The sequence below is a fragment of the Trifolium pratense genome, linkage group LG6 (genome assembly GCF_020283565.1).
Source record: "Trifolium pratense cultivar HEN17-A07 linkage group LG6, ARS_RC_1.1, whole genome shotgun sequence".
NCBI classification, from domain to species: Eukaryota; Viridiplantae; Streptophyta; class Magnoliopsida; order Fabales; family Fabaceae; genus Trifolium; species Trifolium pratense.
Window position 1 is genome coordinate 41,513,361 of NC_060064.1, and position 25,411 is coordinate 41,538,771.

General features: G+C 31.8%; 1 protein-coding gene across 2 annotated transcripts; it reads left to right on the top strand.

The window, feature by feature from the left end:
• Positions 1-18,088: 18,088 nt before the first annotated feature.
• Positions 18,089-20,739, top strand: LOC123888498 (RNA-binding protein 42-like). 2 transcript variants are annotated; one of them, XM_045937580.1, is made up of 5 exons: positions 18,126-18,538; positions 18,631-18,808; positions 19,533-19,630; positions 19,715-19,761; positions 19,839-20,739. In XM_045937580.1, exons 1-4 carry the CDS (start codon positions 18,329-18,331, stop codon positions 19,724-19,726), a joined length of 498 nt encoding a protein of 165 aa, XP_045793536.1. In that variant the 5' UTR covers positions 18,126-18,328; the 3' UTR covers positions 19,727-19,761; positions 19,839-20,739. The 2 variants fall into 2 exon arrangements, with proteins under 2 accessions (XP_045793535.1, XP_045793536.1); XM_045937579.1 differs by lacking the exon at positions 19,715-19,761 and having other exon boundaries at positions 18,089-18,538.
• The last annotated feature ends 4,672 nt before the right edge of the window (positions 20,740-25,411 follow it).

Here is a 25,411-nt window from a genome sequence, read left to right on the forward strand (position 1 = left end):
GGGTCGTTCTTTAGTTTTTGGCCAATTTAAGTGTTTGTAGTCGTTTTTATGGGTTATGGCCTATTTTAGTGTTCGTAGTCGTTTTTATGGTTTTTGGCATATTTTAGGCTCGTTTATATGGATTTTGGCCAATTTTAGTGTTTGTAGTCGTGTCGTTTATATGGTTTTTGGCCAATTTTTGTGTTTGTAGTCGTTTTTATGGTTTTTGGCCTATTTTAGTGTTTGTAGTGGTTTTTAATGTTTTTGGCCTATTTTAGGGTCGTTTATATAGTTTTTTGCAAATTTTAGTGTTTGTAGTCGTGTTTATGCTTTTTGTCCTATTTTAGGTCGTTTATATGGTTTTTGGCCAATTTTAGTTTTTGTAGTCGTTTTTATTGTTTTTGGCCAATTTTAGTGTTTGTAGTCATTTTTATGGCTTTTCGCCTATTTTAGGTCGTTTATATGGTTATTGGCCAATTTTAGTGTTTGTAGTCGTTTTTATGCTTTTTGGCCTATTTTATTGTTTATAGTCATTTTTATGGTTTTTGGCATATTTTAGGGTCGATATTTGGGATTTTGGCCAATTTTAGTGTTTGTAGTGGTTTTTAATGTTTTTGGCCTATTTTAGGGTCGTTCTTTAGTTTTTGGCCAATTTAAGTGTTTGTAGTCGTTTTTATGGGTTATGGCCAATTTTAGTGTTCGTAGTCGTTTTTTTGATTTTGGCCTATTTTAGGTCGTTTATATGGTTTTTGGCCAATTTTAGTGTTTGTAGTCGTTTTTTTTTATGGTTTTTGGCCTATTTTAGGTCGTTTATATGGTTTTTGGCCAATTTTGGTGTTTGTAGTTGTTTTTATGGTTTTTGGCCTATTTTAGGTCGTTTATATGGTTTTTGGCCAATTTTATTGTTTGTAGTGGTTTTTAATGTTTTTGGCCTATTTTAGGGACGTTCTTTAGTTTTTGGCCAAATTAAGTGTTTGTAGTCGTTTTTATGGGTTATGGCCAATTTTAGTGTTCGTAGTCGTTTTTATGGTTTTTGGCCTATTTTAGGGTCGTTTATATAGTTTTTTTTGCCAATTTTAGTGTTTGTAGTCGTTTTATGGGTTATGGCCAATTTTAGTGTTCGTAGTCGTTTATTTGATTTTGGCCTATTTTAGGGTCGTTTATATAGTTTTTTGCCAATTTTAGTGTTTGTAGTCGTTTTTATGGGTTATGGCCAATTTTAGTGTTCGTTGTCGTGTATTTGATTTTGGCCTATTTTAGGTCGTTTATAAGGTTTTTGGCCCATTTTAGTGTTTCTAGTCGTTTTTTATGGTTTTTGGCCTATTTTAGGGTCGTTTATATGGATTTTGGCCAATTTTAGTGTTTGTAGTCGTTTTTTATGGTTTTTGCCCTATTTTAGGTCGTTTATATGGTTTTTGGCCAATTTTGGTGTTTGTAGTTGTTTTTATGGTTTTTAGCCTATTTTAGGGTCGTTTAATAAGTTTTTGGCCAATTTTAGTGATTGTAGTCGTTTTTATGGTTTTGGCCTATTTTAGGGTCGTTTATATAGTTTTTGGCCAATTTTATGATTTTTAGCCAATTTTAGTGTTTGTAGTCGTTTTTATGCTTTTTGGCCTATTTTATTGTTTGTAGTCGTTTTTATAGTTTTTGGCATATTTTAGGGTCGATATTTGGGATTTTGGCCAATTTTAGTGTTTGTAGTGGTTTTAATGTTTTTGGCCTATTTTAGGGTCGTTCTTTAGTTTTTGGCCAATTTAAGTGTTTGTAGTCGTTTTTATGGGTTATGGCCTATTTTAGTGTTCGTAGTCGTTTTTATGGTTTTTGGCATATTTTAGGCTCGTTTATATGGATTTTGGCCAATTTTAGTGTTTGTAGTCGTGTCGTTTATATGGTTTTTGGCCAATTTTTGTGTTTGTAGTCGTTTTTATGGTTTTTGGCCTATTTTAGTGTTTGTAGTGGTTTTTAATGTTTTTGGCCTATTTTAGGGTCGTTTATATAGTTTTTTGCAAATTTTAGTGTTTGTAGTCGTGTTTATGCTTTTTGTCCTATTTTAGGTCGTTTATATGGTTTTTGGCCAATTTTAGTTTTTGTAGTCGTTTTTATTGTTTTTGGCCAATTTTAGTGTTTGTAGTCATTTTTATGGCTTTTCGCCTATTTTAGGTCGTTAATATGGTTATTGGCCAATTTTAGTGTTTGTAGTCGTTTTTATGCTTTTTGGCCTATTTTATTGTTTATAGTCATTTTTATGGTTTTTGGCATATTTTAGGGTCGATATTTGGGATTTTGGCCAATTTTAGTGTTTGTAGTGGTTTTTAATGTTTTTGGCCTATTTTAGGGTCGTTCTTTAGTTTTTGGCCAATTTAAGTGTTTGTAGTCGTTTTTATGGGTTATGGCCAATTTTAGTGTTCGTAGTCGTTTTTTTGATTTTGGCCTATTTTAGGTCGTTTATATGGTTTTTGGCCAATTTTAGTGTTTGTAGTCGTTTTTTTTTATGGTTTTTGGCCAATTTTGGTGTTTGTAGTTGTTTTTTTGGTTTTTGGCCTATTTTAGGTCGTTTATATGGTTTTTGGCCAATTTTATTGTTTGTAGTGGTTTTTAATGTTTTTGGCCTATTTTAGGGACGTTCTTTAGTTTTTGGCCAAATTAAGTGTTTGTAGTCGTTTTTATGGGTTATGGCCAATTTTAGTGTCCGTAGTCGTTTTTATGGTTTTTGGCCTATTTTAGGGTCGTTTATATAGTTTTTTTTGCCAATTTTAGTGTTTGTAGTCGTTTTATGGGTTATGGCCAATTTTAGTGTTCGTAGTCGTTTATTTGATTTTGGCCTATTTTAGGGTCGTTTATATAGTTTTTTGCCAATTTTACTGTTTGTAGTCGTTTTTATGGGTTATGGCCAATTTTAGTGTTCGTTGTCGTGTATTTGATTTTGGCCTATTTTAGGTCGTTTATAAGGGTTTTGGCCCATTTTAGTGTTTCTAGTCGTTTTTTATGGTTTTTGGCCTATTTTAGGGTCGTTTATATGGATTTTGGCCAATTTTAGTGTTTGTAGTCGTTTTTATGGGTTATGGCCAATTTTAGTGTTCGTAGTCGTTTTTTTGATTTTGGCCTATTTTAGGTCGTTTATATGGTTTTTGGCCAATTTTAGTGTTTGTAGTCGTTTTTTTTTATGGTTTTTGGCCTATTTTAGGTCGTTTATATGGTTTTTGGCCAATTTTGGTGTTTGTAGTTGTTTTTATGGTTTTTGGCCTATTTTAGGTCGTTTATATGGTTTTTGGCCAATTTTATTGTTTGTAGTGGTTTTTAATGTTTTTGGCCTATTTTAGGGACGTTCTTTAGTTTTTGGCCAAATTAAGTGTTTGTAGTCGTTTTTATGGGTTATGGCCAATTTTAGTGTTCGTAGTCGTTTTTATGGTTTTTGGCCTATTTTAGGGTCGTTTATATAGTTTTTTTTGCCAATTTTAGTGTTTGTAGTCGTTTTATGGGTTATGGCCAATTTTAGTGTTCGTAGTCGTTTATTTGATTTTGGCCTATTTTAGGGTCGTTTATATAGTTTTTTGCCAATTTTAGTGTTTGTAGTCGTTTTTATGGGTTATGGCCAATTTTAGTGTTCGTTGTCGTGTATTTAATTTTGGCCTATTTTAGGTCGTTTATAAGGTTTTTGGCCCATTTTAGTGTTTCTAGTCGTTTTTTATGGTTTTTGGCCTATTTTAGGGTCGTTTATATGGATTTTGGCCAATTTTAGTGTTTGTAGTCGTTTTTTATGGTTTTTGCCCTATTTTAGGTCGTTTATATGGTTTTTGGCCAATTTTGGTGTTTGTAGTTGTTTTTATGGTTTTTAGCCTATTTTAGGGTCGTTTAATAAGTTTTTGGCCAATTTTAGTGATTGTAGTCGTTTTTATGGTTTTGGCCTATTTTAGGGTCGTTTATATAGTTTTTGGCCAATTTTATGATTTTTAGCCAATTTTAGTGTTTGTAGTCGTTTTTATGCTTTTTGGCCTATTTTATTGTTTGTAGTCGTTTTTATAGTTTTTGGCATATTTTAGGGTCGATATTTGGGATTTTGGCCAATTTTAGTGTTTGTAGTGGTTTTAATGTTTTTGGCCTATTTTAGGGTCGTTCTTTAGTTTTTGGCCAATTTAAGTGTTTGTAGTCGTTTTTATGGGTTATGGCCTATTTTAGTGTTCGTAGTCGTTTTTATGGTTTTTGGCATATTTTAGGCTCGTTTATATGGATTTTGGCCAATTTTAGTGTTTGTAGTCGTGTCGTTTATATGGTTTTTGGCCAATTTTTGTGTTTGTAGTCGTTTTTATGGTTTTTGGCCTATTTTAGTGTTTGTAGTGGTTTTTAATGTTTTTGGCCTATTTTAGGGTCGTTTATATAGTTTTTTGCAAATTTTAGTGTTTGTAGTCGTGTTTATGCTTTTTGTCCTATTTTAGGTCGTTTATATGGTTTTTGGCCAATTTTAGTTTTTGTAGTCGTTTTTATTGTTTTTGGCCAATTTTAGTGTTTGTAGTCATTTTTATGGCTTTTCGCCTATTTTAGGTCGTTTATATGGTTATTGGCCAATTTTAGTGTTTGTAGTCGTTTTTATGCTTTTTGGCCTATTTTATTGTTTATAGTCATTTTTATGGTTTTTGGCATATTTTAGGGTCGATATTTGGGATTTTGGCCAATTTTAGTGTTTGTAGTGGTTTTTAATGTTTTTGGCCTATTTTAGGGTCGTTCTTTAGTTTTTGGCCAATTTAAGTGTTTGTAGTCGTTTTTATGGGTTATGGCCAATTTTAGTGTTCGTAGTCGTTTTTTTGATTTTGGCCTATTTTAGGTCGTTTATATGGTTTTTGGCCAATTTTAGTGTTTGTAGTCGTTTTTTTTTATGGTTTTTGGCCTATTTTAGGTCGTTTATATGGTTTTTGGCCAATTTTGGTGTTTGTAGTTGTTTTTATGGTTTTTGGCCTATTTTAGGTCGTTTATATGGTTTTTGGCCAATTTTATTGTTTGTAGTGGTTTTTAATGTTTTTGGCCTATTTTAGGGACGTTCTTTAGTTTTTGGCCAAATTAAGTGTTTGTAGTCGTTTTTATGGGTTATGGCCAATTTTAGTGTTCGTAGTCGTTTTTATGGTTTTTGGCCTATTTTAGGGTCGTTTATATAGTTTTTTTTGCCAATTTTAGTGTTTGTAGTCGTTTTATGGGTTATGGCCAATTTTAGTGTTCGTAGTCGTTTATTTGATTTTGGCCTATTTTAGGGTCGTTTATATAGTTTTTTGCCAATTTTAGTGTTTGTAGTCGTTTTTATGGGTTATGGCCAATTTTAGTGTTCGTTGTCGTGTATTTGATTTTGGCCTATTTTAGGTCGTTTATAAGGTTTTTGGCCCATTTTAGTGTTTCTAGTCGTTTTTTATGGTTTTTGGCCTATTTTAGGGTCGTTTATATGGATTTTGGCCAATTTTAGTGTTTGTAGTCGTTTTTTATGGTTTTTGCCCTATTTTAGGTCGTTTATATGGTTTTTGGCCAATTTTGGTGTTTGTAGTTGTTTTTATGGTTTTTAGCCTATTTTAGGGTCGTTTAATAAGTTTTTGGCCAATTTTAGTGATTGTAGTCGTTTTTATGGTTTTGGCCTATTTTAGGGTCGTTTATATAGTTTTTGGCCAATTTTATGATTTTTAGCCAATTTTAGTGTTTGTAGTCGTTTTTATGCTTTTTGGCCTATTTTATTGTTTGTAGTCGTTTTTATAGTTTTTGGCATATTTTAGGGTCGATATTTGGGATTTTGGCCAATTTTAGTGTTTGTAGTGGTTTTAATGTTTTTGGCCTATTTTAGGGTCGTTCTTTAGTTTTTGGCCAATTTAAGTGTTTGTAGTCGTTTTTATGGGTTATGGCCTATTTTAGTGTTCGTAGTCGTTTTTATGGTTTTTGGCATATTTTAGGCTCGTTTATATGGATTTTGGCCAATTTTAGTGTTTGTAGTCGTGTCGTTTATATGGTTTTTGGCCAATTTTTGTGTTTGTAGTCGTTTTTATGGTTTTTGGCCTATTTTAGTGTTTGTAGTGGTTTTTAATGTTTTTGGCCTATTTTAGGGTCGTTTATATAGTTTTTTGCAAATTTTAGTGTTTGTAGTCGTGTTTATGCTTTTTGTCCTATTTTAGGTCGTTTATATGGTTTTTGGCCAATTTTAGTTTTTGTAGTCGTTTTTATTGTTTTTGGCCAATTTTAGTGTTTGTAGTCATTTTTATGGCTTTTCGCCTATTTTAGGTCGTTTATATGGTTATTGGCCAATTTTAGTGTTTGTAGTCGTTTTTATGCTTTTTGGCCTATTTTATTGTTTATAGTCATTTTTATGGTTTTTGGCATATTTTAGGGTCGATATTTGAGATTTTGGCCAATTTTAGTGTTTGTAGTGGTTTTTAATGTTTTTGGCCTATTTTAGGGTCGTTCTTTAGTTTTTGGCCAATTTAAGTGTTTGTAGTCGTTTTTATGGGTTATGGCCAATTTTAGTGTTCGTAGTCGTTTTTTTGATTTTGGCCTATTTTAGGTCGTTTATATGGTTTTTGGCCAATTTTAGTGTTTGTAGTCGTTTTTTTTTATGGTTTTTGGCCTATTTTAGGTCGTTTATATGGTTTTTGGCCAATTTTAGTGTTTGTAGTCGTTTTTTTTTATGGTTTTTGGCCAATTTTGGTGTTTGTAGTTGTTTTTTTGGTTTTTGGCCTATTTTAGGTCGTTTATATGGTTTTTGGCCAATTTTATTGTTTGTAGTGGTTTTTAATGTTTTTGGCCTATTTTAGGGACGTTCTTTAGTTTTTGGCCAAATTAAGTGTTTGTAGTCGTTTTTATGGGTTATGGCCAATTTTAGTGTCCGTAGTCGTTTTTATGGTTTTTGGCCTATTTTAGGGTCGTTTATATAGTTTTTTTTGCCAATTTTAGTGTTTGTAGTCGTTTTATGGGTTATGGCCAATTTTAGTGTTCGTAGTCGTTTATTTGATTTTGGCCTATTTTAGGGTCGTTTATATAGTTTTTTGCCAATTTTACTGTTTGTAGTCGTTTTTATGGGTTATGGCCAATTTTAGTGTTCGTTGTCGTGTATTTGATTTTGGCCTATTTTAGGTCGTTTATAAGGGTTTTGGCCCATTTTAGTGTTTCTAGTCGTTTTTTATGGTTTTTGGCCTATTTTAGGGTCGTTTATATGGATTTTGGCCAATTTTAGTGTTTGTAGTCGTTTTTATGGGTTATGGCCAATTTTAGTGTTCGTAGTCGTTTTTTTGATTTTGGCCTATTTTAGGTCGTTTATATGGTTTTTGGCCAATTTTAGTGTTTGTAGTCGTTTTTTTTTATGGTTTTTGGCCTATTTTAGGTCGTTTATATGGTTTTTGGCCAATTTTGGTGTTTGTAGTTGTTTTTATGGTTTTTGGCCTATTTTAGGTCGTTTATATGGTTTTTGGCCAATTTTATTGTTTGTAGTGGTTTTTAATGTTTTTGGCCTATTTTAGGGACGTTCTTTAGTTTTTGGCCAAATTAAGTGTTTGTAGTCGTTTTTATGGGTTATGGCCAATTTTAGTGTTCGTAGTCGTTTTTATGGTTTTTGGCCTATTTTAGGGTCGTTTATATAGTTTTTTTTGCCAATTTTAGTGTTTGTAGTCGTTTTATGGGTTATGGCCAATTTTAGTGTTCGTAGTCGTTTATTTGATTTTGGCCTATTTTAGGGTCGTTTATATAGTTTTTTGCCAATTTTAGTGTTTGTAGTCGTTTTTATGGGTTATGGCCAATTTTAGTGTTCGTTGTCGTGTATTTAATTTTGGCCTATTTTAGGTCGTTTATAAGGTTTTTGGCCCATTTTAGTGTTTCTAGTCGTTTTTTATGGTTTTTGGCCTATTTTAGGGTCGTTTATATGGATTTTGGCCAATTTTAGTGTTTGTAGTCGTTTTTTATGGTTTTTGCCCTATTTTAGGTCGTTTATATGGTTTTTGGCCAATTTTGGTGTTTGTAGTTGTTTTTATGGTTTTTAGCCTATTTTAGGGTCGTTTAATAAGTTTTTGGCCAATTTTAGTGATTGTAGTCGTTTTTATGGTTTTGGCCTATTTTAGGGTCGTTTATATAGTTTTTGGCCAATTTTATGATTTTTAGCCAATTTTAGTGTTTGTAGTCGTTTTTATGCTTTTTGGCCTATTTTATTGTTTGTAGTCGTTTTTATAGTTTTTGGCATATTTTAGGGTCGATATTTGGGATTTTGGCCAATTTTAGTGTTTGTAGTGGTTTTAATGTTTTTGGCCTATTTTAGGGTCGTTCTTTAGTTTTTGGCCAATTTAAGTGTTTGTAGTCGTTTTTATGGGTTATGGCCTATTTTAGTGTTCGTAGTCGTTTTTATGGTTTTTGGCATATTTTAGGCTCGTTTATATGGATTTTGGCCAATTTTAGTGTTTGTAGTCGTGTCGTTTATATGGTTTTTGGCCAATTTTTGTGTTTGTAGTCGTTTTTATGGTTTTTGGCCTATTTTAGTGTTTGTAGTGGTTTTTAATGTTTTTGGCCTATTTTAGGGTCGTTTATATAGTTTTTTGCAAATTTTAGTGTTTGTAGTCGTGTTTATGCTTTTTGTCCTATTTTAGGTCGTTTATATGGTTTTTGGCCAATTTTAGTTTTTGTAGTCGTTTTTATTGTTTTTGGCCAATTTTAGTGTTTGTAGTCATTTTTATGGCTTTTCGCCTATTTTAGGTCGTTTATATGGTTATTGGCCAATTTTAGTGTTTGTAGTCGTTTTTATGCTTTTTGGCCTATTTTATTGTTTATAGTCATTTTTATGGTTTTTGGCATATTTTAGGGTCGATATTTGGGATTTTGGCCAATTTTAGTGTTTGTAGTGGTTTTTAATGTTTTTGGCCTATTTTAGGGTCGTTCTTTAGTTTTTGGCCAATTTAAGTGTTTGTAGTCGTTTTTATGGGTTATGGCCAATTTTAGTGTTCGTAGTCGTTTTTTTGATTTTGGCCTATTTTAGGTCGTTTATATGGTTTTTGGCCAATTTTAGTGTTTGTAGTCGTTTTTTTTTATGGTTTTTGGCCTATTTTAGGTCGTTTATATGGTTTTTGGCCAATTTTGGTGTTTGTAGTTGTTTTTATGGTTTTTGGCCTATTTTAGGTCGTTTATATGGTTTTTGGCCAATTTTATTGTTTGTAGTGGTTTTTAATGTTTTTGGCCTATTTTAGGGACGTTCTTTAGTTTTTGGCCAAATTAAGTGTTTGTAGTCGTTTTTATGGGTTATGGCCAATTTTAGTGTCCGTAGTCGTTTTTATGGTTTTTGGCCTATTTTATGGTCGTTTATATAGTTTTTTTTGCCAATTTTAGTGTTTGTAGTCATTTTATGGGTTATGGCCAATTTTAGTGTTCGTAGTCGTTTATTTGATTTTGGCCTATTTTAGGGTCGCTTATATAGTTTTTTTGCCAATTTTAGTATTTGTAGTCGTTTTTATGGGTTATGGCCAATTTTAGTGTTCGTTGTCGTTTATTTGATTTTGGCCTATTTTAGGTCGTTTATATGGTTTTTGGCCTATTTTAGTGTTTGTAGTCGTTTTTTATGGTTTTTGGCCTATTTTAGGGTCGTTTATATGGTTTTTGGCCAATTTTGGTGTTTGTAGTTGTTTTTATGGTTTTTAGCCTATTTTAGGGTCGTTTAATAAGTTTTTGGCCAATTTTAGTGATTGTAGTCGTTTTTATGGTTTTTGGCCTATTTTAGGGTCATTTATATAGTTTTTGGACAATTTTAGTGTTTGTAGTCGTTTTTATGATTTTTAGCCAATTTTAGTGTTTGTAGTCGTTTTTATGCTTTTTGGCCTATTTTATTGTTTGTAGTCGTTTTTATGGTTTTTGGCATATTTTAGGGTCGATATTTGGGATTTTGGCCAATTTTAGTGTTTGTAGTGGTTTTAATGTTTTTGGCCTATTTTAGGGTCGTTCTTTAGTTTTTGGCCAATTTAAGTGTTTGTAGTCGTTTTTATGGGTTATGGCCTATTTTAGTGTTCGTAGTTGTTTTTATGGTTTTTGGCCTATTTTAGGCTCGTTTATATGGATTTTGGCCAATTTTAGTGTTTGTAGTCGTGTCGTTTATATGGTTTTTGGCCAATTTTTGTGTTTGTAGTCGTTTTTATGGTTTTTGGCCTATTTTAGTGTTTGTAGTGGTTTTTAATGTTTTTGGCCTATTTTAGGGTCGTTTATATAGTTTTTTGCAAATTTTAGTGTTTGTAGTCGTGTTTATGCTTTTTGGCCTATTTTAGGTCGTTAATATGGTTTTTGGCCAATTTTAGTTTTTGTAGTCGTTTTTATTGTTTTTGGACAATTTTAGTGTTTGTAGTCATTTTTATGGTTTTTCGCCTATTTTAGGTCGTTTATACGGTTTTTGCCCAATTTTAGTGTTTGTAGTCGTTTTTATGCTTTTTGGCCTATTTTATTGTTTATAGTCGTTTTTATGGTTTTTGGCATATTTTAGGGTCGATATTTGGGATTTTGGCCAATTTTAGTGTTTGTAGTGGTTTTTAATGTTTTTGGCCTATTTTAGGGTCGTTCTTTAGTTTTTTGCCAATTTAGTGTTTGTAGTCGTTTTTATGGGTTATGGCCAATTTTAGTGTTCGTAGTCGTTTTTTTTATTTTGGCCTATTTTAGATCGTTTATATGGTTTTTGGCCAATTTTAGTGTTAGTAGTCGTTTTTTTTATGGTTTTTGGCCTATTTTAGGTCGTTTATATGGTTTTTGGCCAATTTTGGTGTTTGTAGTTGTTTTTATGGTTTTTGGCCTATTTTAGGTCGTTTATATGGTTTTTGGCCAATTTTATTGTTTGTAGTGGTTTTTTATGTTTTTGGCCTATTTTAGGGACGTTCTTTAGTTTTTGGCCAAATTAAGTGTTTGTAGTCGTTTTTATGGGTTATGGCCAATTTTAGTGTTCGTAGTCGTTTTTATGGTTTTTGGCCTATTTTAGGGTCGTTTATATAGTTTTTTTGCCAATTTTAGTGTTTGTAGTCGTTTTATGGGTTATGGCCAATTTTAGTGTTCGTAGTCGTTTATTTGATTTTGGCCTATTTTAGGGTCGTTTATATAGTTTTTTGCCAATTTTAGTGTTTGTAGTCGTTTTTATGGGTTATGGCCAATTTTAGTGTTCGTTGTCGTGTATTTGATTTTGGCCTATTTTAGGTCGTTTATAAGGTTTTTGGCCCATTTTAGTGTTTCTAGTCGTTTTTTATGGTTTTTGGCCTATTTTAGGGTCGTTTATATGGATTTTGGCCAATTTTAGTGTTTGTAGTCGTTTTTTATGGGTTTTGCCCTATTTTAGGTCGTTTATATGGTTTTTGGCCAATTTTGGTGTTTGTAGTTGTTTTTATGGTTTTTAGCCTATTTTAGGGTCGTTTAATAAGTTTTTGGCCAATTTTAGTGATTGTAGTCGTTTTTATGGTTTTGGCCTATTTTAGGGTCGTTTATATAGTTTTTGGCCAATTTTATGATTTTTAGCCAATTTTAGTGTTTGTAGTCGTTTTTATGCTTTTTGGCCTATTTTATTGTTTGTAGTCGTTTTTATAGTTTTTGGCATATTTTAGGGTCGATATTTGGGATTTTGGCCAATTTTAGTGTTTGTAGTGGTTTTAATGTTTTTGGCCTATTTTAGGGTCGTTCTTTAGTTTTTGGCCAAATTAAGTGTTTGTAGTCGTTTTTATGGGTTATGGCCTATTTTAGTGTTCGTAGTCGTTTTTATGGTTTTTGGCATATTTTAGGCTCGTTTATATGGATTTTGGCCAATTTTAGTGTTTGTAGTCGTGTCGTTTATATGGTTTTTGGCCAATTTTATGATTTTTAGCCAATTTTAGTGTTTGTAGTCGTTTTTATGCTTTTTGGCCTATTTTATTGTTTGTAGTCGTTTTTATAGTTTTTGGCATATTTTAGGGTCGATATTTGGGATTTTGGCCAATTTTAGTGTTTGTAGTGGTTTTAATGTTTTTGGCCTATTTTAGGGACGTTCTTTAGTTTTTGGCCAAATTAAGTGTTTGTAGTCGTTTTTATGGGTTATGGCCAATTTTAGTGTTCGTAGTCGTTTTTATGGTTTTTGGCCTATTTTAGGGTCGTTTATATAGTTTTTTTTGCCAATTTTAGTGTTTGTAGTCGTTTTATGGGTTATGGCCAATTTTAGTGTTCGTAGTCGTTTATTTGATTTTGGCCTATATTAAAGTGTGTATATGAAGCATAGCATGGCATATAGTTGAGTCATAGGTGCCAAATGGGGCGATTTGTTATTATGTGCCAAATGGGGCGAATACGCTACTTGGGGCATAAAATTCCAAGTGCCAAATGGGGCGAATACGCTACTTGGGGCGTTAAATTCCAAGTGCCAAATGGGGCGATTTGTGCCAAATGGGGCGATTTGTGCCAAATGGGGCGAATACGCTACTTGGGGCGTTAAATTCCAAGTGCCAAATGGGGCGATATCCGGATCATGGTCTAGTTGCATTTCATGCATCATTAGTTTGTATAAATTGTTATTAAAAAGAGTTTCTTGCATCGATTTTATTTTATTACTTTTTATGGCCGAGTATTTTATTTTTAGTTTATAACATTTACCTTCCGTTCGGCATGATTCAATTTGGATAAGGAAATTGACCCTTACATTAAATATGGTTGTAGGTACCAAAGGTGAAATATGAGGTGATGTGTTGCTTGTACGTGCGCGGGGCTAAACAAATTTGGGTTTTATAAATTTGTAATTTAAATGCAATATTCTCTTTTATTGTACAAAGATTATTTACAGGCTTAAGTAATTATTATTCTATATATATATATATAAAAATATATATATATATATATATATATATATATATATATATATATATATATATATATATATATATATATTCACACCTTTTTAAAGAAACAAAGTATTTTTATGAGTAAATTCTTTATAGAAAAATATGGGTTGTTACAATTGGTATCAGAGCAATAATCCTCGGACAAACATTTTTGGGTGGGAGCGATTTTGTGCGTAGGACTTTATTGATGTGTGAATTTTTGTGGTTGACTTTGTTATGGTTGGTGCTTCTTTGTTTGATTATTGGAAGTTGATTATGTGACGTTCGTGTTTGGGTTTAAAGAAATGACTTTGTGATTGTTTGCAAATATATTTCCATTTGTGAACTTTTTATGGAACAATTTTGTAGCTTACTATTACTTAAGAAAAAAAAAAGTTTATGATGAGCTAAAGTTTAAGAAATAAAATTATTTATTTTGGGTGAAATACTTGATTGAATAATTTTTTTTTTTTTTTTGTCATTAGTCTTGAAAAGAATAATTTTTACATGATAAGAATATAGTAGTAAAGCTCTTGATTCCGCCGTCTTAAATTATAAAATTAAGTGTTTCCACGATGATATTTTGTAGCACGATTGTACAATGGTATAGTCATATTTTTAAGAATGATAATTTTTTTAAAATATAATATTGTTTGTCTGTTTTGAAATTTTTATAGGTAATTTTGTTTCCAGGCTTGTATATGCTTGATTAATGAAGTATAATTGGATTTAGTAATTCATTCTTGACTTTGTGAATAAAATATATGACCTTATTGTGTGATTAGTTCGTAAGCACTTAAGGATATGTTTGGTAAAAATAAGCTATAAGCTAGCTGATAGCTGATAAGTTAGCTGATAGCTGTAAAACTAGCTTATAGCTGATAGCTGAAAAGCTAGCTTATTGAAATTAAAGTGTTTGGTAAAATAAGCTTTTAAAGTGGTTATTAAATATAAAATTACATAATTGATAGTGGGTAGTTTATTTTTTAGAGTGGGTAGTTATTAAATTAAAGGGTAAAAATGGAACAAAGTGTAAAAAACTATAAACTATAAGCTCAAATGCTACTTGAAATAGCATCTGAAAAAAAGCTATAAGCTAGTACAAAAAGCTTGTTACCAAACACCTCTAATTTTTTGAAACAAGCTTATAAGCTCATATAATAAGCTATAAGCTAGCTTATTTGTGTTACCAAACAGAGTGATTTTCTCCTCCCTTCGCTTAATGGGCCGTTTGTTTTTGTTTACTAATAAATATTTTTTAAAATAAATATTTAAGGTTAAATATGTTTGGAAAAGTATTATATTTTTCAAATGTTTTTAGATATATATATTTATCAGTACTAATAAAATAAAATATGGGTAAATAGAGTTTTACTCCCTCTAAAATAAGACAATTTTGCATTACCCCTGCAAAAAAAAAAACTTGGGATTACCCCCTGCAATATGAAGATTCTCTCTTTTTACCCCCTGCTTGACAACTTGGCATAGAATCTTTATTTTTTATGAGGTGTCATGCATATGTGGCATTTATTTATTTTTTATTTTTAAAAATTTGCACATGTCATTTTTATTATTAAATAAACTAAAAATTAAAAAAATAATAATAAATCCTTTTCTAATTTCTCCTTCATCCCTACCACGATAATTTTCATCATTCAACAAGAACAACAACATCAACACCACCAAGAATAACAACAACATCAACAAAATCATCAACACCACCAAGAACAACAATCCAAAAAGAACCCAATTTTTTTTATTCCAAAAATCAATCTCGGTAAACCCAGAAACATAATCATAAATTTCTTTTGTTCTTCTATTCTTCATCTCTTTGCAACAACTCAATTTCTTCCTAACCCAAAAACATAATTCTTCTTCTCAATTCTTCATCCCATCAATTCAATCCCTAACCCATAAATTCAAAAACCCAGTTTCTGCCTTTATAGGAAATCCGGTTCCTAGTTCCTGCCTTTGTTCTTCATCAATCATTTGTTTCGACGAATTCGGCGGAGTGATTCGGCGGATTTCTAGGTTTTATTTTAGAGAAAAAGGATTCTGGGATTCTGAGTTTGTGTTAGAGAAAAAATAATTTTGGGTTTTGAGAAGAAGAATGAGAAGGAGAAAGATTTGTGTTATGTTATAGTAAAAGATTGTGAGTTTTTTTTTTTTTTTTTTTTTTTTTGCGTTAGAAACAATGGATTAACATATCTTTTTGAATTAACATATTTTATTTTTAATAATTTTTTTTTGACACAATATTTTTTATTTTTTTAAAAACTAATTAAGTAGAATTTTTTAAATATTTGTCACCAATTTATTTAATAATAAAAATGACATGTGCAAATTAAAAAAATAAAAATGAAATAAATGCCACATATGCATGTCACCTCATCTATAACAATATATAAAGGGGATAAGGGAGTTTGGGCTGGATTTTTTTTTGTCCATTTTGCCCTTAACTTCCTTTATGGTTTTTTAATTATTTCATAATTGCCCTTAACTTCCTCTCTTTTTTTTTTATGGTTTTTTCATCTATATCTATTCTATACTATATCTATAACAATATATAAAGGGGATAAGGGAGTTTGGGCTGGATTTTTTTTTGTCCATTTTGCCCTTAACTTCCTTTATGGTTTTTTAATTATTTCATAATTGCCCTTAACTTCCTCTCTTTTTTTTTTATGGTTTTTTCATCTATATCTATTCTATACTATAATATATAAAAAGAATACATGAGTTTTGTGGTAGATTTTTCATAATACCAACATTACCCTTGCTTTTTTTTAGTAGCAACAAAAATCTTTTATTAACAAACTCATCATAACATAAAGCGTATCTTTTTTTTTGGGTACATAAGTTAGACACAGGCAGGCGCGGAACGCGCCTGCCTGGCCCGCTAGTAAAAAATAAAGATTCTATGCCAAGTTGTCAAGCAGGGGGTAAAAAGAGAGAATCTTCATATTGCAGGGGGGTAATCCCAAGTTTTTTTTTTGCAGGGGTAATGCAAAATTGGCTTATTTTGCAGGGGGTAACAGGGGGTAAAACCCTATTTACCCATAAAATATTCTATTTTTTTGGAAACATATTTAACCTTAAATCTTTTTAAAAAATTATTGTTATAAATAAATATTTAAAATTTTATTTTTAGTTTTATAAAAAAATTTAATTTTTTTCTCATAAAGCAGCTTTGCAAAAAAGGAGTTAAGTTTTAATCCCTCAAATATTTTCAGTCATTATTTTTTGTCATGCTTTTCAGTCAATTCGTATATATCATTCGAAATTTTAAATTTTTTTCCGCCATCATGTTTAGTACATTACGAGGATCTCTCTTGCAAAAGTTTAAATTTTTTTAACTAAGGATAAATTAAATATGAATATTTTAGTTTTTTCGCGCATAAAAATTCATAAAAAATTAAATTTTGTGGGAGAGGTTATTGTAATATAATACACATTAATACAAAAAAATCATTCAAAAATTTGAAAGTATATAAGAGTTTAATTAAAGTAAGGAGCAAAACTTGTGGAAGAAAATATTTTTTATAACGACTAAAAACACAATTCGAGATATTTATAGAGACCAAAATCTTATTTAACCCAAATTTTTATAACAAGTTTAGAGATTTGTGCAATTGTACAAGTTAGTTGAGTTTTATTCAATATTTAAATTCGTTATTGTATTAAGGTAGAAAAATTATTTAGAATGAAATATTTAAAATTTTGTTATAAAATATTAGTGAAATTACTGTAAAACTTATTAAATCAACTGTTAATATATATGTTTATGTGATTGCATTGAGTTACTGCAATTTTATTGTGCAGATATGGATAAAATAAATAAATTAGTTAGGCGTGTTAGAGGTAGTAGCTCCTGTGCTAGGCGGGGCAGGGAGGTGGAGCGCCAAATCGAGCTTGCGCCCGTTAATGATGAAGATAAAGCTTTGGATCTTGAGCCACGTGAAGATGAAGACATGCAGGAGGCTTAACATGAACCAGAGGCGGAGCAAGCAGTTGACAATGAGTCGGAGGTCGATGATTTATCGAATTTCCACAGTCCATTTTAGGGTCAGCCAGATCCAAACGTTTTTCCAGGAGGCCCGTCTGATAAAAGCGTATTGACTGAGTACGGTGGCCACATTCCAGGATGTATGTACGAAAATATTGTAAGTTGCTTAGTTGTATGACTTTTCTAAATATTATTAGCTGCATATGATTTAATTGTCTCATTTGTCTGATTATGGTTTAATTGTCTGATAAGTATGTTATGTTTATTGGTTTTTGTAAAATCGTGGGGTGATAAGCATTGTCAGCAACATGAAGAAGCTAACAAATTTGAATAAATTGGTTCCAACTAGTGAAGAGTGGTGGGATCAAACCAATAGAGCTACAGGGTGTGGGGCCTAGCCAACACAGGTTTCTCATTTCTTGATCGGACACTGCTGGCTTCGTTTGTGGATAGGTGCCACAGAGAGACCAGCAATTTTGACATCCCTAGTGGGGAGATAACAGTCACTCTACATGACATGTACTGTATGTTTTATTTCCCCATTGAGGCTACTCTGTTAGACCACCACAACATTATCAGTAAAGCTGGAGGTATTTATTTGATGGTGAGGTATATTGGTTCAAGCGCCGCTGCCGCCGACGGTGAAGTTACTCAGACCAGGGGGGCTCATGCTCGGTTTACATACTTGAAGAGGCTCTTATGCACCACCTTAGAGTTGCACTTCAGGTTGAGTGAGATGGTGAGGTTGCAAGCATGCTTATGTAGCGAGATACGCTACACTGTTTCATGTAACCAAATTTTTTTTTTTTTTTTTATAATTTAACTTTTGCGCATGTTTACATGATTGTTACTTACTTATATTTTTATACAGGCACGGATTTACCACCACTTCAAAGGTATTGGTGGGGAGGAGAATGTTAGGTATGCAGAGCACTTACCACGTGCGCGAAAAAATGTTCTTGTCAGAGGACAGACGAGAGTCATTGCAGTTTGAAAGACAGTTGATTGGTTACTTCCGCACGATATTCCTATTTTTTGCATATAGGAGTATATAATTTCTTTGTTGTATTTATATTATTTATTCCTATTTTTATGCATATTATCTTTTTATTGAATTTATCTTATAATCTTTTTATATATTTGTTTATATTTTTTAGTGAAATTACAATGAATGATACAAAACTTGAAACGTGATTAAAATTACTAAGGATAAATTAGTAAATTTGGTAGTGATTAATTTTATTATAGTATAATAAATAAGCCCATACATTTCTTGGAAGAAAGTAATTAATTTTATTATAGTATAATAAATAAGCCCATACATTTCTTGGAAGAAAGAAAAATCTTGTTTTTTGACAACGGAAGAAAGAAAAATCATGGAATAAAAAAATCGTGAAGGCTGGTAAAAAAAATAAAATAAAATCGTGAACTCAGAAATCCCAACGAAATCGAAATTGAAACCCTAAACCAAACGATTTTTGATTCCTAATTCGATTCGATCAATCAAACACTGCAATTCCATCGAATTGCGATTCGTTCCAATTCCATGACGACGCCACCTTCTTCATCATCTTCTCAATCGCAATTCGTATATTCCAACGCCCCTTACTTCCCTGTTCCCTTTCATCTTCAACAACCCGCAACCACCACTCACTACGCCGCACCGTACGTTGCCACCCCTGCCGTTCAACTTCCTCCGCCACCAGTCGTCGGTCCCGTTCCACCTCCGGCTGCTTACTCCGTTCCGCAATATCAGGTACTTTTTTAAATTTCTATTTGTATTTGGAATTTATAGAGAATTTGGTATTACTTTGATAAATTGCTTAATCGCGATGTGTGGTTGAACAGGCACAGCAACTATTTGAGAGGGATGCACAGATAATTACGCCGGAGGCTCTCGAGAATGTGAAGGCTGCGATTGCGAGTAGCGACGTTGAGCATAAAGCTGAGACGAAAAAGAAAGCGGTTCCTCGTAAAGCTGCTGGTCAATCTTGGGAGGATCCTATACTTGCAGAGTGGCCTGAAGGTATTTTCTGATTATGTTTTTGTTATTGCAAGTTAATTTATTTTGATTTTAATGTATTTTGGGAGTTTGGTTTTGAGAGATGTTGTTATTCACTAGTTTGGTTTTGTTGAAGTGATTTGGATTGCGTCCTTGTGTTTTATGTTTGTTTCCTGAGACTATATGAAATTGCATTCGTGAATTTGAGCGTTTTGGTTAGGTATGTCACATGATTGTAACCTGTCCACGTAGTGTTTGATTATGAATTATGATACTAGGGGGCTAGGAAGGTTTTTAACTTGAGGACCGTGATTGTATGGCAACAGTCTTGATATGTTCAAATGCAAGGTAGAAATAAAAGTTACGCCCGAAATATTATGAGAAACAAGAGGTTGAAGCATAGGTTATTTATCATAGGGGTCTTTTTATGTGGATTTACTTGATGCAAGTTTTTTGTTGATATTTTGAGCAATAGATAGAGAAATTAAAGTTGTCGGTGTAGGGACCTGAAGTTTTATTTACCTGTCTCCAGCCTTTCTTGGTTACAAACTATATGCAGAGATTAACTATTCCCTTGATCCTTAATTGATGAGCATGATTTCATTTTTGATGGATTCTTTTCTTCAGGAATTAATCTTTATCATTTTTATGCAGAGACTGAGTAGTGTATCATTTTCTTTTTGTGACATTTACACAAGTTAGATAACTATTCATGGATTGATTTGTCTTTACTGCTTTGTATAATCAGATGATTATCGACTCTTCTGTGGTGATCTTGGTAATGAAGTCAATGACGATGTTCTTTCAAAAGCATTCACAAGATTCCCTTCTTTTAACATGGCACGAGTAAGTGGACGCCTTATCTAACTGAAATTCTTTTATTTTTAGTAATGATTGGGTTAGTTTTAGCATTTTGTATTTCCTCTTCAGATTTTTGTTTGAAGGGACAGAGTTGTTAATGATTTGTGTATCTTAAGGTAGGTCTTGCTTCATAATTTAAATTTTATCAGTCACTTTTTTATTATTAAATTGATGCATTATTTTGTCATCCCAGGGCTTCCTTCATCATTGCTCATTGTTCACTAATCAGGGGCACTTGAAATTATTAAATGGTGACATAGTTTAACATGATTGAATTTAAATGCTTAATTTGTTTTAAATTAGTGTTGTGTCCATTGTTTATTTTGTTTTATTTAATTGATATTTGTTTGATGCATTGTTCACTACACATGTAGTATAAGAATAAGAACATAAATTACATAGGAAAAAAAAATCATTCTTGTTCAATATATACATAGGAAAAGAATCAGTCAAGTTTAATATACAAATCGTGTTTTTGGTGCTCAATACATGCATATAAGGCCATATTTCCTTTTTCTTGCATAGTTTCATGTGTACATTTCAACTTCTGCGAATGATACCTGCAAGAAACATTAATTAAGATATAAAGCCAAATTTCCATCAAAGAGAAATGCATATATTCATAATCTAGTTGCAGAAATAAAACATATAGAATAAACATTACCATAAATCCCACCAAACATAGAATCATATAGAGACAAAATAAGATACATCGAGAACTCTTCTCGTCCATAGCAAAAGTAAACCATGAAAATAAGCATCAACTTAGTTCCTGTAAAATTAATTTAAAGAGAATGAGGGATTACAAAGATCTGAAACCAAGATAATAACAAAAAAATAAAAAATAACTATCAATCTTTACCCCACCGCATCAGCAACACCATTTTGTTTTTCATTTGGGTTCCTTCGCCATTTCCAATGAGGCGTTTCAATGAAAGAAAGCAACTCAAAGGTTGAGGAGAGGTTTTTGAAAGGGAGAGGATAGAAAGAAAGAGGTTCCCAGAAGGGAGAGAGATGAAGAATTGCAAAGATAAGATTTAAACATTTTGAATTTGAACTTCCAAAGGAAGGGGTATGGACACACAAAACATAGATCGTATAATAAAGTCTAAATAAAATCATAGAGTCCCCGTGCATTTTTGAGAGATACGAAATTTGAAATTTATTTATGGTAAAAGATATATCATATTACACGGTTACATTATGAAATTATAAATTCAATTAAAAAATTAATGTAATCTTGAATGGATAGACAAAAATGGATACACAAAACATAGAGCGTATAATAAAGTCTGCATAAAATCATACAGTCCCCGTGCATTTTTGAGAGATACGAAATTTGAATTTTATCTATGGTAAAACATATATCATATTACACGGTTACATTATGAAATTATAAATTCAATTAAAAAATTAATGTAATCTTGAATGGATAGACAAAATGGATACACAAAACATAGAGCGTATGATAAAGTCTACATAAAATCATACAGTCCCCGTGCATTTTTGAGAGATACGAAATTTGAAATTTATTTAGGGTAAAAGATATATCATATTACACGGTTACATTATGAAATTATAAATTCAATTAAAAAATTAATGTAATCTTGAATGGATAGACAAAATAGATACACAAAACAAAGAGCGTATGATAAAGTCTACATAAAATCATACAGTCCCCTTGCATTTTTGAGAGATACGAAACTTGAAATTTATTTATGGTAAAACATATATCATATTACACGGTTACATTATGAAATTATAAATTTCATAAAAAATTAATGTAATCTTGAATGGATAAACAAAAATGGATACACAAAACATAGAGCGTATAATAAATTCTACATAAAATCATACAATCCCCGTGCATTGTTGAGAGATACGAAATTTGAAATTTATTTATGGTAAAACATATATCATATTACACGGTTACATTATGAAATTATAAATTCAATTAAAAAATTAATGTAATCTTGAATGGATAGACAAATGGATACACAAAACATAGAGCGTATGATAAAGTCTACATAAAATCATACAGTCCCCGTGCATTTTTGAGAGATACTAAATTTGAAATTTATTTATGGTAAAACATATATCATATTACACGGTTACATTATGAAATTATAAATTCAATTAAAAAATTAATGTAATCTTGAATGGATAGACAAAAATGGATACACAAAACATAGAGCGTATAATAAAGTCTACATAAAATCATACAGTCCCCGTGCATTTTTGAGAGATACGAAATATGAAATTTATTTATGGTAAAACATATATCATATTACACGGTTACATTATGAAATTATAAATTCAATTAAGAAATTAATGTAATCTTGAATGGATAGACAAAAATGGATACACAAAACATAGAGCGTATAATAAAGTCTACATAAAATCATACAGTCCCCGTGCATTTTTGAGAGATACGAAATATGAAATTTATTTAGGGTAAAAGATATATCAAATTACACGGTTACATTATGAAATTATAAATTCAATTAAAAAATTAATGTAATCTTGAATGGATAGACAAAATAGATACACAAAACAAAGAGCGTATGATAAAGTCTACATAAAATCATACAGTCCCCTTGCATTTTTGAGAGATACGAAATTTGAAATTTATTTATGGTAAAACATATATCATATTACACGGTTACATTATGAAATTATAAATTTCATAAAAAATTAATGTAATCTTGAATGGATAAACAAAAATGGATACACAAAACATAGAGCGTGTAATAAATTCTACATAAAATCATACAATCCCCGTGCATTGTTGAGAGATACGAAATTTGAAATTTATTTATGGTAAAACATATATCATATTACACGGTTACATTATGAAATTATAAATTCAATTAAAAAATTAATGTAATCGTGAATGGATAGACAAATGGATACCCAAAACATAGAGCGTATGATAAAGTCTACATAAAATCATACAGTCCCCGTGCATTTTTGAGAGATACTAAATTTGAAATTTATTTATGGTAAAACATATATCATATTACACGGTTACATTATGAAATTATAAATTCAATTAAAAAATTAATGTAATCTTGAATGGATAGACAAAAATGGATACACAAAACATAGAGCGTATAATAAAGTCTACATAAAATCATACAGTCCCCGTGCATTTTTGAGAGATACGAAATATGAAATTTATTTATGGTAAAACATATATATCATATTACACGGTTACATTATGAAATTATAAATTCAATTAAAAAATTAATGTAATCTTGAATGGATAGACAAAATGGATACACAAAACATAGAGTGCATGATAAAGTCTACATAAAATCATACAGTCCCCGTGCATTTTTGAGAGATACGAAATTTGAAATTTATTTATGGTAAAACATATATCATATTACACGGTTACATTATGAAATTATAAAATCAATTAAAAAATTAATGTAATCTTGAATGGATAGACAAAATGGATACACAAAACATAGAGCGTATGATAAAGTCTACATAAAATCATACAGTCCCCGTGCATTTTTGAGAGATACGAAATTTGAAATTTATTTATGGTAAAACATATATCATATTACACGGTTACATTATTGTTAGATATAAATTTGGTACTTATCAATGAAATATAATTGGTAGGTCCAACATTTATTTGAAGGTTATATTGTTAAAGTAAAACTTTCAAATGTTGTGTCGAAGTATCAATCATGTCGAAACGGAAGAGGGTTTCGAAGACTTTGAAAGGTACGTTTGGGTTTAGTTTTGTCAAGAACCTGTCGAAAGCACAGATCGAGTCGAAGGGCTAGCTGGGTCAGGCCCAAAAGAAACAGCAACGGCCCAATAAGCATTGGCGCGCACTGAAGGAGTGAAGATTGAAAGTGGAGAACGTGGGTCGACGTGGCCGATCGAAGGACGTCCAGATGATCAAGAAGCAGTTACCACTTCACTTTAGTATTTATAGCAGTTTTTCATTCAGAACAAGGGTCACAAAATTTTATACAAAACTCTCTCTGAAAATTCTAAGTACTCAGCGTTCGAACGAAAGGAATATCTGAGGAGAAATGTATGTTTTGTGAACCATTTACTTGTAACTGCTTTACATTTCAATGCAATTTACTTTCCAGCAATGTTCTTTAGCTTTATTTAATGTTTATTTATGAAATTGCTGTTTCGAGGCGATTCGAACTAGCAATGTTCTTAAGTGTTTGTTTTTCTTTTAAAACGAACATTCGAACAATTTTTCTAAGTAAACAAAACACAAAATTGTCCTGAGATTTACTAGTTGGTCTCGCGAGTTTAAATACTTAAACTAGCGGTTGTTTACCAAATTTCCACGTAAACAAATTGGCACACCCGGTGGGACTGGTTTTGTGTTTGTTTAAAATATTTTGTGTGTTGTGGAATGAGAAACTTGTTACCTGCACATAACTGACGATAGGTTAGGTTATGGTTAAAACTACTTAAAGATCTAACTCTAATAAAAATCAAAGTTCTAGCGCAATGAGTAGTGAAGCAAGTTCGAGTGGTGGAGTCGATCCACCCCCACAGAGTTTGAACACGTCTGGTTTGGTAAACGTTCCAATATTTTCCAGTCCAACAATCTCGAGTGTTCATGATGTCATTCCAACTATGCCAATAACAACTATGGCAATCCCGTCCGTGACTGCTGGTCATGGACGCTCGAAACCACCATCAGGTTTTAATTCCATGTATGGGCCTCCCCCTACACTTGGCCTTGGGATGCCAGTTTTTGAATCTGATAGGTATACTTCAGCAAGGGTGACTCCCACACCCTTAACTACTGCGTCTGTGTTGTCTCTAAGACAACAAATGGATGAGAGTAATCATGAAATGGTTAATCTCTTGACGCAGCAAATTGGTACTGTGTTTAATCCATTGATTCAGAACACCAATGAAAGTTACCAAATGTTAGCATTCCAAATGAGTTGAATTGCTGATTTTTTTGGTACAACCCCTCCACCTCCCAGAGTAAATCCTGTTACCCCACAAGTGATATTACCTGCAATGTCTGCAACTCCAGTGCAACAAAGGCCAACTTATGTGGCCAATGAAACAGTTCCAAACCCAACACCTACACCAGTTGCACAAGAGGAAACTTATTACCCTTACGAGGTTAACCAAAATCCTCAGGTAGTAAATCAAAATCCTCAAGTGGTTCACCAGAACCCTCCAGTGGTAATGGTTAGGAGGAACCAGGATCCTAATGAGGTAGTGCGAGAGGTTCAGAACAATAACTTACTTGGCCAGAATAATTTGGCTAACATGGTCGAAACGATTTTGGCCCAAAATGGCCTAAACACAGGTTGTCGAAGGCTAAACTTTGTCTCTGCCTTCAATGAATATGTGTTGCAAACAGAGTTGCCAAGAGGTTGGAAAGTCCCAAAGTACACTAAGTTTGCTGGGGATACTAATTCTGTAGAACACATTGCTAGGTACTTAGCTGAATCTGGGAATTTGGCAAATAATGAAAATCTGCGAATGAAGTATTTCCATGAACAATTCTATATGGGCCAAACTAAGATAAGCCTGAAAGAACTTGCCAGTGTAAAAAGAAAAAACCAAGAGTCAATTGATGATTATTTAAATAGGTTTCGTTTACTGAAATCCAGGTGCTTTACCCAAGTGCCTGAGCATGAGCTAGTAGAAATGGCCGCGGGTGGCCTAGACTATTCGATTCGAAAGAAGTTAGATACACAATACCTTCGAGACATGTCACAGTTAGCTGACAGAGTGAGACAGATCGAAAGGTTA

Bases quoted from the DNA above. Each gene is read 5' to 3' on its own strand.
- LOC123888498 (XM_045937579.1), top strand. From the start codon at position 18,329: ATGACGACGCCACCTTCTTCATCATCTTCTCAATCGCAATTCGTATAT. The intron at 18,539-18,630 runs GTACTTTTTTAA...GTGGTTGAACAG, and splicing joins ACTCCGTTCCGCAATATCAG to GCACAGCAACTATTTGAGAG. The intron at 19,631-19,838 runs GTAAGTGGACGC...TTGTCATCCCAG, and splicing joins CTTCTTTTAACATGGCACGA to GGCTTCCTTCATCATTGCTC.